At 47.7% G+C, this 17,607-nt stretch overlaps 1 protein-coding gene across 1 annotated transcript; it reads right to left on the bottom strand.

Moving 5' to 3' along the window:
- Window positions 1-1,435: 1,435 nt before the first annotated feature.
- Window positions 1,436-13,570, bottom strand: LOC140411335 (CD276 antigen-like). Its single transcript, XM_072500460.1, has 5 exons — window positions 13,200-13,570; window positions 11,809-11,899; window positions 9,691-10,044; window positions 7,500-7,784; window positions 1,436-4,288 (listed from the first exon to the last, which is right to left on the bottom strand). Exons 2-5 carry the CDS (start codon window positions 11,870-11,872, stop codon window positions 4,137-4,139), a joined length of 855 nt encoding a protein of 284 aa, XP_072356561.1. The 5' UTR covers window positions 11,873-11,899; window positions 13,200-13,570; the 3' UTR covers window positions 1,436-4,136.
- Between the last annotated feature and the right edge of the window lie 4,037 nt (window positions 13,571-17,607).

The raw sequence follows: 17,607 nt of genomic DNA on the forward strand, positions 1-17,607 counted from the left end.
AGGTGAGCCAGCAGGTCAGCAGCCGTCGAGCAGTCAGGGCGAAGGCGAGGGATGGCTCAACCCTGAGGGCTGAGGAGGATAAGCCAGCCAGCAGCAAGAGGTGAGGCACTGAATCAAGCCTTACCAGCCTGTGGAGACAACAAGTGAGGCAGGAGTCTGTCTTGAAGTGGCACGGTGCACAGTGGTTAGCACTGTTGCCTCACAGCTCCAGGGACACAGCCTCGGGTAACTGTCTGTGTGGAGTTTGCACTTTCTCCTCGTGTCTGCGTGGGTTTCCTCCCACAGTCCAAAGATGTACAAGTTAGAGGGATCAATCATGATCAACTGTCACTTAGTGTCCAAAAGGTTAAGAGTGTGAGTGCTGGGGGGAGACTGAGGGGATGGAGAGTGTGAGGAGACAGGGGAGCAAAGGTGTACAGTGAGGGAGGGGGGGGGGGTGCAAGAATGCAGACCTGCACTAACACAGTAGTCAATTTATGTATTTTTGTTGTTTGTACCTTTTCATTCTGTAGGGCGGGGTGGGTGGAGCTGGGAGGGGCGTGCCATTATCAGGGGTGGAACAAGAAATAAAGGTGAGCGCAGGGTCCCACAAAATGTATATCTGCCTCTGAATGGCCAGGCAGACCATTGGTTTCAGGCTATGACCAGTTTCTGCTCTGTTCCCCTCATATGATTTCTCTCTTCCTAGTTTGTAACTTTGGTTACTAAGGATACCGTTTGCAAAAATAGGCTCTCCAATCCAGCGATTTATTAAGTCATGTTGTTGTTCTCCATTGTCTGTGTCCAAGTTGTTAACTTAACATAGGAAATAGGAGCTGGAGGAGGCATAAGAGCAGGAGAAGGCAATCAATCCCCTTAAACTTGCTCCACTGTTCAATATCATGGACAATCTTCTACCTCAACTCCTTTCCCACCCTCCGCCCATATTCCTCAATTCCCTCCGTTCCCAAAGATCTCGTGATCTCAGTCTTGAATATACTCAAATAATTGAGTGTCTATAACCTTCTGCGGTAGAGAATTTCAGAGGTTTATAACCCGTCCAGTGAACATGTGTTTGATCTGGCTTGCATCAGCCAAGAATAAGACAAGCTCACCACCAGATAGACCTTTTATTGGTTCCAGTAGTGTTGCCAGAGAGACAGGAAGGAGTAACCATTTTAGCCTGGACAGGGTGAAGGAATCTTTAATTTATGAGGATCTTAACCTGTCGAACTACACCAAGTTTGGGGGAAGCTTAGTTGATTAATCAAGTCCTGGCGCAATACGACAAGTTGTAAGATTTATAATATTTGTAGACGGTGTTAAGTTGTTCGATTCCTTGTATTATTCGACTGTGTATAGTTGAAGGAATTTATATCATCTCTGCTATTCGGTTATCAGTAGCACTTTGCGAATACTGGAACTCAGCAGAAATTTGCAGTATAAACTCCTCAGGTGCCAAAAAGAATTGTTTTATTTGTAGTCGCTGGATTACAATTTGAAAGTCATTTAAAAGGCAATTCGTAGACAATTCAAAGCTTTCAGAGAATTACAGACATTATCTTTCTTTGCTTAGGCAGACAGCTCGAAAGTAACTTTTAAAAGGTCAAAGTCTGGCAATGAAACATGAAGAGAGAGAGAAAGCTAATCTTCAGCTAAACTCAAACTCAAAGTCAAAAGTGGACTAACATCACTGACACAGACTGTTAAACTGACAACCCCCAAAAGACATCTCTAAAATGGAGACTATAAAGGACAAAACTGACTAAACTAAACACTAAAACCAAACCTACAAAGACAATACTCACAAAGACAACAAAACCCAAAATGGCGGGGAGAAACTTTTTAGTTATACACTTTCATATCTGTCTTAAGTCGTCTAATTACACCCCAATATAATCCTAATTGGTTTGGGTTAGACTCAAACACATTTGATTTGATGGCAAGCCGTCCATCTTCAATGTGCAACATCAGCTTTTCTGACCTAGCTGTTATCTGCATTGTGAACAATGGTGCCTTCATGTTGCTGTGTATTCAATCCCTTGACCTTGACAATTAGCACAAGACAGTGTCAAATTATCTTGCAACTGTGCTGTTTTAATGTCACACTGTCTTTGAAAATATGCATTTGCCAGAACAACGGACCTCAGTAAAAGTGAATTATGCTGTATAAATGGGTATTTAGAACTGGGGCTCAGCATTTATGCTTAAACAGCTATCTTTTACCTATACTAGTTGTATTCGAAATACCTGGCTTCTACACAGGGTTAATAGCGCTAGTGGGTTTGTAGCTTATAAATGCACCTTAAAAAGTATCAAAAGATCCTGAATTTAAGGGCAGCACGTGGCACGGTGGTTAGCACTGCAGCCTACGGCGCTGAGGACCCGGGTTCGATCCCGGCTTTGGGTCACTGTCCATGTGGAGTTTGCACATTCGCCCCATGTCTGCGTGGGTTTCACCCCCACAACCCAAAGATGTACATGAGGTGGATTGGCCACGCCAAATTGCACCTTAATTGGAAAAAATAATAAATCGGGTACTCTAAATTTATTTTAAAAATCCTGAATTTTAAGTAAGCACTGTGCAATATTACAACACAGCCTTTTTAAAGCTTTACCCCACCATTCTTAGCGCACATTTTTCCAAATTAGAGTCGAGGAGCAGCTCTTTTGGAAGTTACTGCTGGTACAGCTAACATGCCCAGTTTACAACTGGGCCGTGGCAAAAAAGCAGCATGTTCAATTTTTAATTGGAGTAAGGTGCTACCATTCCCTTAGTGCCCCTGACTGGCCGGGAGAAATCAGCCTGTGTTGCTCTTCCTAGTTATCCTGTTAACTATTGATTGAGGGTCAATGCTCTGCACAGCATGTCCACTCAGTTTCCAGGAAATACCTCAGAGATTTCCCCAAATTGCCACTATGACATTGGCAGAGATCCAGTTTCCCTTAAAAACACAGGGATTCCGAAATTATTCCGGCAGCAGAGTGGGAAAAGATCTGGAGAAAGATGCAGCACAAACGTTCAGCTCAAAACATGTACTGAATGCTAAAGTAACAGAAACTCAAATTGTTGATTAACAAAACATTAATTGTATTTAATTGTAGCATAAATGTAAAATGCTGTAACAATATGTATTTATACAGTGCTTTAAACAGAGTAAAACATCCCAAGGCTTTGCATCACACATTTTAACACTGTGTCACATAAGATTAGGGAATGTGGCTTAAAGCTGATCAGAGAGGTAGGGTTAAACAAGTATCCAAAAGGAAAAGAGAAAGCGATTGAGAGGGAAGGCTGGAGTTTATGGTCGAAGCTGGTGAAAACACTGAGGTGCACAGAGATGTGATGTAATATAAATATAAAAAGTAACTAATTGTATTTTTTGAAAAAGCAACAATTCACTTCCGGTGGCTCCCGCTTGTGGTGGACTTTTTGGACCTTTTTCCCGGCTAACGGCGGAGCTGAGTGATGTTTTAAAATGCAGGAGAGGTGGAAGAAGAGAGTATCCCACCAGTTTATGGATTCATGGACCAAAAGTGGTGGAAAAAGGAGAGTAGAACGGTCGAAAGTTGGTGTGGAGCCTGCAACACAGGGGAAGATGGCGGAGGGTCAGGGTCTGAGTCTGCCTGCCCAGTGATCGACGGAGTAGTTAGTGACTTTCCTCCACGAGAAGTTTGCCAGCAGAGGAAGGAGAACTTGGAAGACCTGGCCAGGGTGGTGGATCCTATAAAGGCAGGGATCGGCCGCATGGAAATGAGGCTGGTTGCCCAGGGCCAGGCGAGTCGGAAGGTGGAGGCGGCGGTGGGGGAGCACGAGGAGCAGCTTGCCTCGATGGCAGCGGAGATGGTGCTGATGAGAGATCAACAGAAGAGGCTGCAGGACAAAGTGGAGGACTGGAGAGAGAGAGAGAGAGGAGAGGGGGTGGGGGGGGGGAAGAGAGAGAGAGAGAGAGAGAGAGAGAGAGAGAGAGAGAGAGAGAGAGAGAGAGAGAGAGAGAGAGAGAGAGAGAGAGAGAGAGAAGATCCAGCACATTAAGTTAAATGGTTGTAGCAATAAACTCCATCTAAACAGTCTTGCATTTGGAAAAGCCTTCATGGCTGCTTGGACAGGACAGTCTCTAATAACACACATTTTCTTGAATGATCCATCAACCATCTTAGCATCCATTTTGTGTTTCTCTAATTATCGGATGAGATTGTCTCTGGTACAGAGCTCTCACCAGAATTAAAATGATTAAAAATTCAGCGATAAGGAGAGGGACTGCAAATAACCATCGATTTCTTGTACGGGTTTCATAAGGTTTCGGTTCTGTAATGAAGGAAAAATAACTGTTATTAATTAAGGCAGTAGTTTCAGTGTTAGTTTGGTTTTCTTAGCTCATAGATTAAAAATTTCCGAGGCAACATGGTGGGTTAGCTCTGTAGCCTCACGGCGCCGAGGTCCCAGGTTCGATCCCGGCACTGGGTCATTATCCGTGTGCAGTTTGCATATTCTCCCAGCGTTTGCGTGGGTTCCACCCCCACAACCCAAAGATGTGCAGGGTAGGTGGATTGGCCACACTAAATTGCCCCTTAATTGGAAAAAATGAATTGGGAACTCTAAATTTTTTTTAAAAATAGATTATAATTTCCTCATTAGTATAGTGGTTAGTATCCCCAACTGTCATGTGAGAGATCGGGGTTCAATTCTCCGACAGGGAGCTTTGAACTTCTCCTGAAGCTCTCCTGGCGTATATTTTGGGCCAGCACGGTAGCACAGTGGTTAGCACTGTTTCTTCACAGCGCCAGGGACCCAAGTTCAATTCCCGACTTGGGTCACTGTCTGTGCGGAGTCTTCACGTTCTCCCTGTGTCTGCATGGGATTCCTCCGGGTACACTGGTAAGTCCCGAAAGACGTGCTGTTAGGTGAATTGGACATTCGGAATTCTCCATCAGTGTACCCGAACAAGCGCTGTAGTGTGGTGACTAGGGGATTTTCATAGTAACTTCATTGCAGTGTTAATATAAGCTTGTTTGTGACACTAATACAGATTATTATTAATATAGAGTAAATGGGGCTTCCGGTCACGGTGATGTGCTGAGCGGACGTACATCAGATGGTTCTCCTCCCAATCGGACCCAAAATAACGACTTTTCCACGATTCTTGGCTCAAAAAGTCACCCAAAACTCCTTAAAACACAAAAGGCATTAGCAGCGAAGAAGCAAAAGAGAAGATGCCAGTGGTTCAAAGGGCTAGCGAGAAGGCAGAAACAGCAGGAAGGGGCAGGAGCAACGAGCAGACCGACCAGCGGACACACAAGGCGAGATGGAGGCCCCGGCGAAACAAGAGAGGGGGCAATCGGTGACCCGAACAGAGGAGCATGAACAGGCAGCGACGCCCCCCCACTACACCGGAGGAGGGATGGCAGACATTCCTAAAAGAAGAACTGACTGCCATGAGGGAGGCGATCAAAATGGAACTCCAGGTGGTGATGAAAGCGGTGGTGAAGGTGGTGGTGACGGAAACGATTGCCGCCCTCCAGCGCATAATAGACGGCCTGGGAAAGAAGGTGGGATCCCAGGAAAAGATGATCCTTGACCTGGAAAGGGCGGCAACCGACCAGAGTGATCGGATCGTGGCTCTGGAGACTGAGGTGAAAAGATTGGTGGCGGCCCAAGGGAACCTGAGGGGAAAGGTAGAGGACCAGGAAAACAGGTCCAGGTGACAGAACGTCCGTATTGTGGGTCTGCCAGAGAGGGTGGAGGGAAGGGAAGGGACCCAAAGGACTACATCGCCCACATGCTGGGCAACTTCGTTAGGAGTAACAGCTTCCCAAACCCCCCAGAACTCGACAGGGCACACGGCTCGCTCCGGCCAAAACCCAGGACTGGGGAGCAGCCGAGTGCAATCATTGTGAAGCTGCACCGGTACCAGGATCAGGAAAAGATCCTGAGGTGGGCCTAACAGACAAAGTCGTGCTCGTGGGAAGGACACATAATAAGGATCTACAGGATATTGGGGCAGACCTCGCAAAGAAAAGGACCAAATTTAATAAGGTGAAATCGTCACTCTACAAGAGGGGGGTGAGGTTCAGAACGTTGTTCCCGGCCAGACTCTGGGTAACTTACCAAGGAAATGAATATTACTTCGGCACCCCAGCGGAGGCCGGAGAGTTTGTGCAAACCAACAATCTAAAGAAGGAACAAACACGGCAATGATGAGGGCAGAGGGGAAAAAGACAGAAAGTGGAGGACAAAAAGGACCAAGATCTGTTGTATGGATTCGGTTTGTGCGGGACTGTGCTGCCTCATTTTCGGACTCAAGTAGGAGAACAGCAAGAGGGAAGCGAGGAGAAGGGAAACAGGTGAGGGAGCGAGGAAGGAAAAGGAGACAGTTAGACAGATCAGAGACAGGGCGGGACCAGCCCAGGGAGCGGAGCCACCGTACTAGCAGGGAGGGCTAGCACAGGGTGGCGAGCAGTAAAGGGGGCCAGGACAGAAAGGGGGATGAGTACAGGGGCGGGAAAGGGAGGGGAGGCAACAGGGGAAACTCACAGAACAGAAAAGGGGCCAAAAGATAGGAAAGAGTTGGCAACGAGAAAGGCACAGGGCTTAGCAGGCATGGAGCAAGCTGAGGAAATCAAGATGGCGCCGCAAGCAGGCCACTTTGGAGGGGCCCGAAACAAAGGGAGAGCCCAGAGTGCAGGGGCACACCCACGTGGCGTACACATAGTTGCCGGCTATGTTGGCCACCCCCTGGACAAAGGGAAACCCCGGAGCACAGAGGCCCAACCTCATGGGGAGAACGGTGACCGCGGCCATTGTGGAAGGCCCCTTAACAAAGGGAAACCCCAGAGTGCAGGGGCTCATCCAACAGTTAAGTATGGTTGATCCCACAGGAACAGGAGGACAAAAACCTCCCACCAGGATAGTCACCTGGAATGTAAGGGGACTTAACGGCCCAGTGAAAAGATCCAGAGTCTTCGCCTACCTGAAAAGCCTGACATAATCTACCTACAGGAGAAGGATAGATTACTGGTAAGGAAGAGTTGGGTGAGACAGACGTACAATTCATGCTACGGACAAAGGCTAGGGGAGTAGCTATATTGATCAGCAAGAGGACGAGATTTATTGAGACCAGGATGATTACAGACCCAGGGGGACGGTACGTCATGGTCAGCGGTGTCCTAGTAAATGTCTATGCCCCTATGGAAAATAATGAGCTGATGAACATCAATAAATCAAGTACCACCCATTGTGCAGCTGTTCATGTTTCTGAAACAGAAACACCTGGTGGATCAAAAATAACTCTGAAGAACTGAAATGAGAGTTATGGTTTACAAGGTGGCCAATGGCAGCTTCTGTATCCAGGAATCAAAACAGTCACCCACAGACTGAGAAAGCCCAGCTGGCTATCTGTAACTGGCAACAATTCACTTCACCCAAATATTCAGAGCTCAAGATGTGCAATTCAGCATTCTGGTTCAAGACTATGGGGGGTCCTGAGCACTGAGGGTGCAGGATATACAAGATAACCTACCTTTCGAAAGGCCAAATGTTCGAGAAACTGATTGGTGTAGCACATCATTCCTTAATCTAAATGTGTAGTTAGAGCTTCTATTGGCATCACCAATTTCCAGAATACTCTGCAGAGAGTAGAGGCCATCTCCACTTTGTTGGTATAAAGTCTCAGACAATGGAGAAATATCCTCATTTTCTTCATTGTACCAGGAAACAGAAGCCTTAGGATAACCTTGGGTTTCAAATTTGAACACTGCCCCAGAGGGTCTCAGTTGAATAAAAAAGTCAGGTTCCTTGTAAAATGCTGGAGAGTAAATGCAAACAAGTCGTTAGGAACAAGAAAGAAATTTGACACACATAATGCCAACTTATTACAATTAATTAATTACAGTAATTGAATAAAGCAATAAAAAGCTTTAAAAATGTTCGAAATCAATGGCAAGTACAAACAGACCAGTAGCAGTTATTACCATTACAGCGATCAATTTGTAAAGATACTAAAATATTGTAAACAAATAATCTAGATATGATGTGTAAAATGCTACAAAACCCAGCCAGCTGCTGTTAAAGATTCAGGATTGAGTAGCGTGATGTCCAGCTGTTTAGATTGCCAATGAAGATCATTAAGAAATAGATGAACTGGGTTAAAAACAGCTACACGTGTTAAACTAAATGGGTTGTCATGTGGTACCATCACCCAGCAGAAGAAATGCTCCATAACTGCTGCATATCAAGTCCACATAGACTGCGTGCAAAGTAACAGTTCAATCTTCTTGAAAAAGTACAGCCTCTGAGTTGGTGAAGAGTGCTGTTTTATAAAGTTCCTCAGAAACAATTTAAACAGATGGGCATAAAAATTAACTTGTAATTTCATAACTACTCCAGAGTGTCTCTGGACACCATCTTCCTACCCTGAATTGGCAGTTTCTGAACTCAGTTTCCAACACAGTTTGATCAGTACAGCAGAAGGGAAAATGTAAAGGAGCTTTAACAAATAGGATCTGATAACTAAATCCACAAGATTCACCAAATTTTACTGAAATTCTTTCATGAGATTTAGAACACAATTTGAAGCACATATTTCCTCTCCCTTTCCCTGCCATTTGTCCCTCCTCTTGCCCCTGTAGGACTCTTTGCTGAGGAAACTAGTGCTATGCTCGGGTAATAGTTTAAATCATCATTATTCGTACATAACCCTCAATAATAAATTTTAGGGGATTTTCACCCATGAAGTTGTCACATTTCAGCTTAAACCTGGAGCCGGCCACATAACCCAGCAGGTTGGAGAACAGCCAATAGAATTGACCATCTGTGGTGATTGTGCCTTTAAGAGAAATACAGCAGAAGGGGGTCACATGGCTTGGGGGACCAATTGGAGTGGGTAATCACTCCAGGGGGTAGGGTTTCAGAATCCCTACAGTGCAAAAGGAGGCCATTCGTCCCATTGAGTCTGCACTGCCACTCCGAAAGAGCACCCCACCCACATCCACTCCTCCGGGCAATCCCTGTAACCCTACCGAACCTGCACATTCCTGAATACTACGGGCAATTTAGCATGGTCAATCCACCTAACCCACACACCTTTGGAGTGTGAGAAGAAACCAGAGCACCCGGAGGAATCCCATGCAGACACGGAGAGTACGTACAAACTCCACACAGTCACCCCAGGCCAGAATTGAACCCGGGTCCCTGTTGCTTTGAGGCACATCCTCAGTGGTTAGCACAGTTGCTTCACAGCTCCAGTCCCAGGTTCGATTCCCATTTGGGTCACTGTCAGTGCGGAGTCTGCACATTCACCCAGTGTCTCTGTGGGTTTCCTCCGGGTGCTCCGGTTTCCTCCCACAAGTCCTGGAAAAATGCTGTTAGGTGAATTGGACATTCTGACTTCGCTCCCTGTGTACCTGAACAAGCGCTGGAATGTGGCGACTAGGGGATTTTCACAGTAACTTCATTGCAGTGTTAATGTAAGCCTACTTGTGAAACTAAAGATTATTATATTATTACATTACACCATCCTAACTGAGATGTGGCAAGGTCAGCAATTACACCACAGACATTGTTGGAGCAGAGATGAGCTGATCCACTTGGTCTGTACTGTTTGCTGCAGACCCTCAACAGTTAGACTCACTGGTTCATTGCAGGTGGCTAAGAAGTATGATTTTAATTTACAGCACAGAGAACAAAAAGAAAACACAGAAATAAGTAAGTACCAGCAAATATTAGTGACAGTGTGTCCTGGTCACTTCCTTTTATATTACTGACAAAGCACTTGTACTGTCCAGCATCCTCTGCTCTCCCTCGTTCCAGCTTCATTGAGGCATTCCCGTGTTTTAATTCCTCCAGGAACAAGCTTGTCCTCCCAGAATACCGAGAGCTTTGGCGACTCAGTTGCTCCTTTCCATAATAATAACTATAAACAACTTCCTCCGTCTCAACGCGCTGCCAATTGATGACTAGTCCTTCAAGTGATGATGCGTCCTGAACTGTAAAGCTACACCTCAGCACCGTGTACTGGCCGTAGATAGCAGTCACTGGTGTCCCTGACGTATGGACCCTAAATTCAGCTGTGACGAAAAAGAATAGATCAGTAACACCAGCAAATGAAGAGGAGATCTACTGTTAAGCTTTTGCATTAAAGGATGGTTATTATGAGAAGATTTAACCTTGAACACATACCAAAGAAAAAACTAAGTTATCACCTCCACTGTATTTTCTCCCCTTCCCTGGATGGGTTGATATTTCCTGGTGCACTGTCTCACCCACTCAAGCAGCTGAACTGAACATTGCCTCTAACACAAGAGCCTCTAACACAAGAGCCTCTAACACAAGAGCCTCTAACACAAGAGCCTCTAACACAAGAGCCTCTAACACAAGAGCCTCTAACACAAGAGCCAAGGTACTGCCTTTAACACAAGAGCCAAGGTGCCGTGATACTGAATTGTACCACTTGGATGTTGGGGGGGGGGGGGGGGAGAGATTCTGCAGCAATCAGTTCAGGACCAAAAATCCGTCTTTTAAAATCTATTAATGCCAGTGGGCACTGGTCTCCCAATTCAGGAGGGTCCAAATTTACATGAACTTGTTGAGCATCGACTATGGAACAAATCTGGTATCTACTTGTGTGGGCGCCTGTTGTCAAACCGGGATCTCTGTTCACCCAAAGAGTTACTGTGGGAGCAGAGAAAACTTTCAGGAGTTATGACGATATTAAAAATATGGAATGGTGAGAGAGGACAAGAAACAGACGAATAACCAACTTCAACCCATACAACATCTAGAGTACCGAAAGCCCAAACATAAATAAATTAAATAAATCTGAACGCAGTAACCATGTACGTACAGACAGCTTTGGGGGAAACACAGATATTAGATGCCTGGTACAGAGGGATTGTATTGGAAATTGGTTAAACATTGGTCTTTCAATACAGGGATGAATCTAATCCAGGTTTATTTGCAATGGTGCCACATGGACAGTTTGATTTGAGTTCCCACTGACCATGAGCACAGAATACAAAGCTGCCCCTAAATTGACATTCTCACTCTTGAGAGCCTCATTGGCTGACTAAGATCCTGGGAGGAAATGTGTCAGTGGTCTAGGAGTGAGAGATCCTTTTGTGAGATTTCGCTGAAGGCTCATCATTAGGCCGACAGCTTCATTCTACCCTAACAAAGTGCTCTATCCTGATAGGATTGATAGATTGGTGTTGGAAATGCTCAACAAGTCAGCCAGCATCTAATTTCAGGTCGAGTTCTGATGAAAGGTCACTGGGCCTGAAATGTGGACTTTGTTATATTTCTCAAGTTCTGCAGATATTCAGCAACTATAATGTTCGGGGCTGGTTTAGCACAATGGGCTAAACAGCTGGCTTGTAAAGCAAAACATGGCCAGCAGCGCGGGTTCAATTCCCGTACCAGCCTCCCCGAACAGGCGCCGGAATGTGGCGACTAGGAGCTTTTCACAGTAACTTCATTTGAAGCCTACTTGTGACAATAAGCGATTTTCATTTTCATTCATGTTGAAATGGAAAATGTTCAGCTGCTGCCCGACATAAACTCCCTCACCTCAAAATTGGCATCAAAATACTAACTTCAATTTAAACCATAACATAATCAGAAAACTACAGAACAAGCCAGGCTGTTAGTTCTCGAAATAGCTTGGTACTTTTCCACTCAATGTCCAAACATATCGATGTTGGAAACACCCATTAAAATGAAAGAGAGTTACAAACAAAACATGTCGCTTTTTGCCCAACCGCTAACTGGTGAAAAGGATTTACAGGTTATTTACCAAAATGTGTATAAGAGAACAGTTTGATTGAAAGTCTTACCAACAGCTGAATTGATTCCAATCAAGAGCAAAACAGCAAGCAGATTTCTCAAAATACTTTTCATAACACTTTAATCTCCTACTCCCGACACCTGTCAACATAAGAGAACATGATGAACAGAAGATCAAAGGGAGGGTTCGAAGTTGGGTGAATGAAGAAGGAATTGAGAAGCAGCTTGAAGTTAAATCGATCCCAAATGCTCCTTTGAATTAGCCAGAATGCCTTTGTCAAACGATTTGGCCAAAGTAACAATCACAGCTCAATTCACCAGACATGATACAGGAATGCAACCTCAATGTGTCACGAGTCCCATGTCATATCACGACCCCTGACCCAGTACTGCATGTAGTTTTCCACCACCACCCTGTAGTGATCTCTACATGTGATCTCTACACAAGGGGTTAATGTGTAATCAGTAGCACCACATGATCACTAGAAGGTCGGACCAACAGGGGTACAAAATGCTGCCACATTGGGTCTCTGTCTGTCTCTCTCGGGGGTGCACTGTGACCAGGGCAATAGCAAAGTAGTTCAGATGGCTAGTGGAGTTACATATAGTTACTGTAGTTAGATCTTGTTAACCTTATCACTAGTATCAAAGTTAAAGTGAAGAACTCATGCAATTATTGTAATAGTTGCTCAATAAACCTTTTCTTACTACTAGATGAGTTTGAGTCTTCATCGAGATTCAGAAGACCTCTTCATTAGCAAGGATTGAGAAGCACACGTTACCTATCACACAGGTAACAAAACACACCCCACCCCATATTTTTAATTTCCAGCGTTTACAATATATCAGCTGATGTATGACACTTTGCAAGACACCAATAACCTCTTTATGGATTGACCCGTTTTCATCCATCAGAATGTTGATCCCAGCAACTGAACACACTGATTGGCACAAATTCCAAAATGAGCTTTTTAACGTTCGCGAGGCATGAATGACAGGAGAAATGCTGACATCTTTGTACGTGGGGACATAACATCTGCATGTTGGCAGCTAAGGGATTCCCGAACTTCTTTCGGTCCTGGCTGCATTGGCTCCTAGTATTGGTCACTGATAATGGCCACGCAGTAAATAATTATATTGCGTGGTACCGGAATATCACCGATATTCTCCCTGTCAGCCAAACTAGTAGTGGTTCGAGCCTCTGATTAACTAACATGGTTTTATAAAAGCAAATTACTGCCGCTACTGGAATCTGAAACAGAAAATACTGGATAAGAGCAGCACATCTGACAACATGGATTATGCCGAGTCCAACATGCCCCCCCCCCCCCCCGACAACAAGAGGAGCCTCTTTAATTTCCCCCCTTCCCCCATTCTCCTCATTTCTTCACTTTGTAAACGACAACAAATTAATTAATTAATGAATCCCCGCTTTCTTTACCTCCACACAGCCTGCGGCTCCTCTCCACTCCGCAACGTCACCAGTGGTGGCAGATACTGGAGTTGCCGGTTGAACACAACACTGAGCGTTTCCGTCAACACGTCACGTGGGCGGGGTTTAGCGCGCTCCCACCCCCGCCGGACAATCCGCCGCTGAGTCGGGTCCGGAGGATCACTCTCTGGCGGGACGTCCGGGAAGTCCAGCCCCATGGCCCCTTTCTGACTGGCTCCGTCCACACCCAGGACAGCCGCCGCCTGAAACTACTGGTGAGAAGACATCCAGGAACTTCCCAACATGTATTCACCATTTACAACTCTGCTCGGGGTCCAGAAGCGCCGCGCTCCTTCCAGAAACTTCTCTGATCGGACATGCCTGACAGTGCGAGTTCGAGGCTGGCCTACACGTTGAAGAACTCCCAATGACGTACGCCCGCCCCCCAGTGACGGTAAACCCGCTCCGATTTGACACCAAATGGTCCTGAAAACAGACAGTAAACACCGTTTGCACGTCATTAGTGGGCCTGACCCGGTATTCTCCACCTCCGATGGGCTGAATGCCTGACAGCGCGCTACACTTGCCCTTTTAAAAATCAAGAAACCGGCATTGTGGTTGATGAGGGAGAGAGCTAGGCGGTAGGACATGGAGAGGCCGACTGTGGGCTGCTGGGTCGGACACTGGCCTGGGTAGGGGGGCCCTACCAGGGCCGGGAGCGTTGACAAGAGAACAGACCCTGTGGCCAGGGTGACCCCCCCCCCCCCCCCCCAGGGACAGGCAGTGTCCAGGCACAGGCGGCCATTACCGCGGCCTTTAAGGCAGCCATCTTGCGTACCTTATTGACCACCCACCTTGGCCCCTGGTTCTGCAGAGTGATACTGGCAGTATGCGTGCCCCTACCCCTGCTCCCCATCCTCCGCCATAACCGGGTGCCACCCATTGGGGGGGGGGGAATCACGCAGCCCACCCAAGGGCGATGTGTAGCCCCTACGGGGGGGTGGGGGGGGACAGGATAGGGGCTGTGGAGCAGGTATGGTTGCCAGGGCCAGAGACCTTGATAGTGCCCAGTGGACCTGGTTGGGTATGGGGATACACACCACGCTAACATGTCAGCCTTTCACCCCACCCCCTGCAGAAAATGGATATTGGAATTCAACCAGCAATGAAGGCCTTTCCCCGAGTCCGCACAGCCCTCAGGGATGCCTTGTGGCTGTACGAGCTGGAGCTGCTCGAGAAGGAGGAAGCTGCAGCAGTGGAGCCTGCAGCAGAAGAAATGGAGGCAACCGCCCAGGATGGAGAGCTGGCCACCAACAGCCCGCGGAGGAGGAGTTGCCAATAAGGCGCCCCATGAGACCTCGGTAGCACCTGTCATTCAAGCACCTGCTGGACCGGCAAGCCGTCAAAGACTCCGGCTGAGTAGGGAGACAGTGCAACATATCTGCCAGATCATGGCACACCTGGCACTGTGCGGGTATGGGGGAGGACACCTACTCCCGGTGGCCATCAAGGTGACGGTCACCCAGAACGTTTACCCCACGGGTCCCCTCTCCGGGATCTCATAGTGCTTGCAGCACAGGTGAATCCACGGCTTCAAGGAGGTCCTATAGGCCCAATTGGCATAATACATCCAGTTCTTTTTCAGAAAATATTTTATTGAGGCATTTATAATTTTAACATTTTAACCAACAGAGAGATCAAACATGCAAAAAACCCCACAACAAAATACCCAACTCCCCCCAGCCCTAAACCCTAACTACCCATACATTAGATTCCTTGTCCTTATTTGTCACTTCAATGCCTCCCCCTTCCCCTCCCCTCTCGTGCTGATGGTCAATTCTCCTTGAAGAAGACGATGAACGGCTGCCACCTCCGAGCGAACCCCTGTAATGAACCCCTTAAGGCAAACTTAATTTTCTCTAGCCTAAGAAACCCTGCCATGTCACTGACCCAAACCGCCGACTTTGGAGGTTCCGAGTCCCTCCATCCCAGCAAAATCCGTCTCCAGGCCACCAGGGAGGCAAAGGCCAAAACGTCGGCCTCCCCCCACCACCCCCCCGGGCTCCCGGATCTTCCGACACTCCAAATATTGCCATCTCTGGACTCAAAGTCACCCTCCCTTACAGGACCTCTGTCATGACATCTGAAAATCCCCTCAGCCTCGGATACACCCAAAACATGTGTACCTTAGTGTTGGGTGGGGTTACTGGGTTATGGGGATAGGGTGGTGGTGTTGACCTTGGGTAGGGTGCTCTTTCCAAGAGCCAGTGCAGACTCGATGGGCCGAATGGCCTCCTTCTGCACTGTAAATTCTATGAAATTCTACGTACATGGTTCGCAGGACTTCCCCCACACCACCCACACCTGTCCTCCACCTCAAAGAATCGACTCATCCGGGCGACAGTCATATGAGCCCTGTGGACCACCTTGAACTGGATCAGTCTAAGCCTGGCACACGACAAGGATGCATTGACTCTCCTCAGGGCCTTCTCCCATAACCCAACTTTTAACTCCCCTCCCAACTCTTCCTCCCACTTCCTCTTCATCTCCCCAATTGGAACCCCTTTCCACTCCATCAGTTCCTTATATATCTCCGAGACCCTCCCCTCCCCAACCCCTGTTTTTGACATCACCTTATCCTGTACCCCCCTTAGTGGGAGGCAAGGGAAGCTCGGGACCTGCCTCCGAACAAAATCCCGTACCTGCAGGTACCGGAACCCGTTCCCACCGGGCAACTCAAACTCCTCTAGCTCCTCCAAGCTCGGGAAACTCTCCTCAATGAAGAGATCCCCAAATCTCTCAATCCCTGCCCACTGCCACCTCCTGAAGCCGCCCCCCCCAGAGGGAACCGGTGATTATCACAAATCGGTGACCACACCGACGCACCCCTCCAGCCTCATGTGCTGCCTCTATTGCCCCCACACTCTCAGGGCTGGCACTACCACTGGGCTTGTGGAGTACCGAGCCGGCGAAAACGGCAGAGGTGCTGCTAACAAAGACTCAGACTCGTGCCCTTGCAAGATGCCACCTCCACTCGCTCCCACACCGACACCTCCCCACTATCCATTTCCTAACCATTGATGTAGCACTTAATAAAGTTCGGAAGGGCCAAGCCCCCCGCCCCGCTACCCGCTTCCAGAAGGACCTTCTTCACCGTCGGGGCTCTCCCGGCCCATATAAAACCCAAGATCACCGCATTCACCTTCCTAAAAAATGCCTTCGGGATGAAGATTGGAAGACACTGAAACACGAACAGCAATCTCGGGAGGACTATCATTTTCACAGTCTGTACCCTCCCCGCCAATGACAGCGGGAGCACATCCCACCTATGAAAGTCCCCTTTCATTTGCTCTATCAACCTGCCCAAATTTAGTTTATGAAGCTCACCCCAGTCCCTTGCCACTTGAATCCCCAGGTACCTAAAGCTCCCTGCCACCATTTTGAATGGCATCTCCCTCAGTCCCTTCTCCAGCCCCCTTGCCTTGGATCGCAAAAACCCCACTCTTGCCCATATTCAGTTTGTAACCTGGGAACCGGCCAAATTCCTCCAGTATCCCCAAATTCCTGCAATTCCCCCCAACGGGTCTGTTATATAAAGGAGCAAATCGTCAGCATTGAGCGAGACCCTATGTTCCACCCCCCCCCCCCCCCCCCCCTCTCACTATCCCCCGCCAAACTGTCGATGCTCTCAGCGCCATTATCAAAGGCTCTATGGCCAGGGCAAACAGTAGTGGGGAGAGTGGACACCCCTGTCTCGTCCCCCGACACAGACTAAAATATTCTGATAGAACCTGGTTTGTCATTACATTCGCCACCGGTGCCTAATATAGCAACCGGACCCAATCCACAAATCCCTGGCCAACCCCAAACCTCCCAGGACATCCCACAAATACTTCCACTCCACCCGATCAAAGGCCTTTTCTGCATCCATGGCCACTACCTCCTTGACCTCGCGCCCCTCCGCAGGCATTATTATTACATTTAATAGCCACCTAATGTTGGACGTCACGTGTCATCCCTTCACAAATCCTGCCTGGCCCTCCCCTATTAGCCCCGGAACACAATCCTCTCTATACGTGTGCCCAAGATCTTTGCCAGCAATTTTGCACCCACATTTAGCAGGGAGATTGGCCTATACGACCCACAGCTCTCCGGATCCTTATCCCGCTTCAAAATAAGGGAAATCGCTACCTGCGATAACGTTGGGGAAGCTCTCCCAGCTCCTTTGACTCATTAAAGCCTTTAACAGGAACGGCCCCAACAGCCCAGAAAACTTTTTATAAAACTCAACTGGGTATCCGTCCGGCCCCGGGGCTTTGCCCGATTGCATCGCCCTCAACCCATCTATAACCTCCCCAAGCCCAATTGGGGCTCGAAAATCCTCCACCAACTCCTCATCTATCCTCGGGAACTCCAG

Source organism: Scyliorhinus torazame, chromosome 1 (assembly GCF_047496885.1).
Source record: "Scyliorhinus torazame isolate Kashiwa2021f chromosome 1, sScyTor2.1, whole genome shotgun sequence".
Lineage (NCBI taxonomy): Eukaryota > Metazoa > Chordata > Chondrichthyes > Carcharhiniformes > Scyliorhinidae > Scyliorhinus > Scyliorhinus torazame.

Bases quoted from the DNA above. Each gene is read 5' to 3' on its own strand.
- LOC140411335 (XM_072500460.1), bottom strand. From the start codon at position 11,872: ATGAAAAGTATTTTGAGAAATCTGCTTGCTGTTTTGCTCTTGATTGGA. The intron at 7,785-9,690 runs GTACTTACTTAT...TTTACTCTCCAG, and splicing joins ACTGTCACTAATATTTGCTG to CATTTTACAAGGAACCTGAC. The intron at 4,289-7,499 runs GTAGGTTATCTT...CCTTCATTACAG, and splicing joins AACATTTGGCCTTTCGAAAG to AACCGAAACCTTATGAAACC.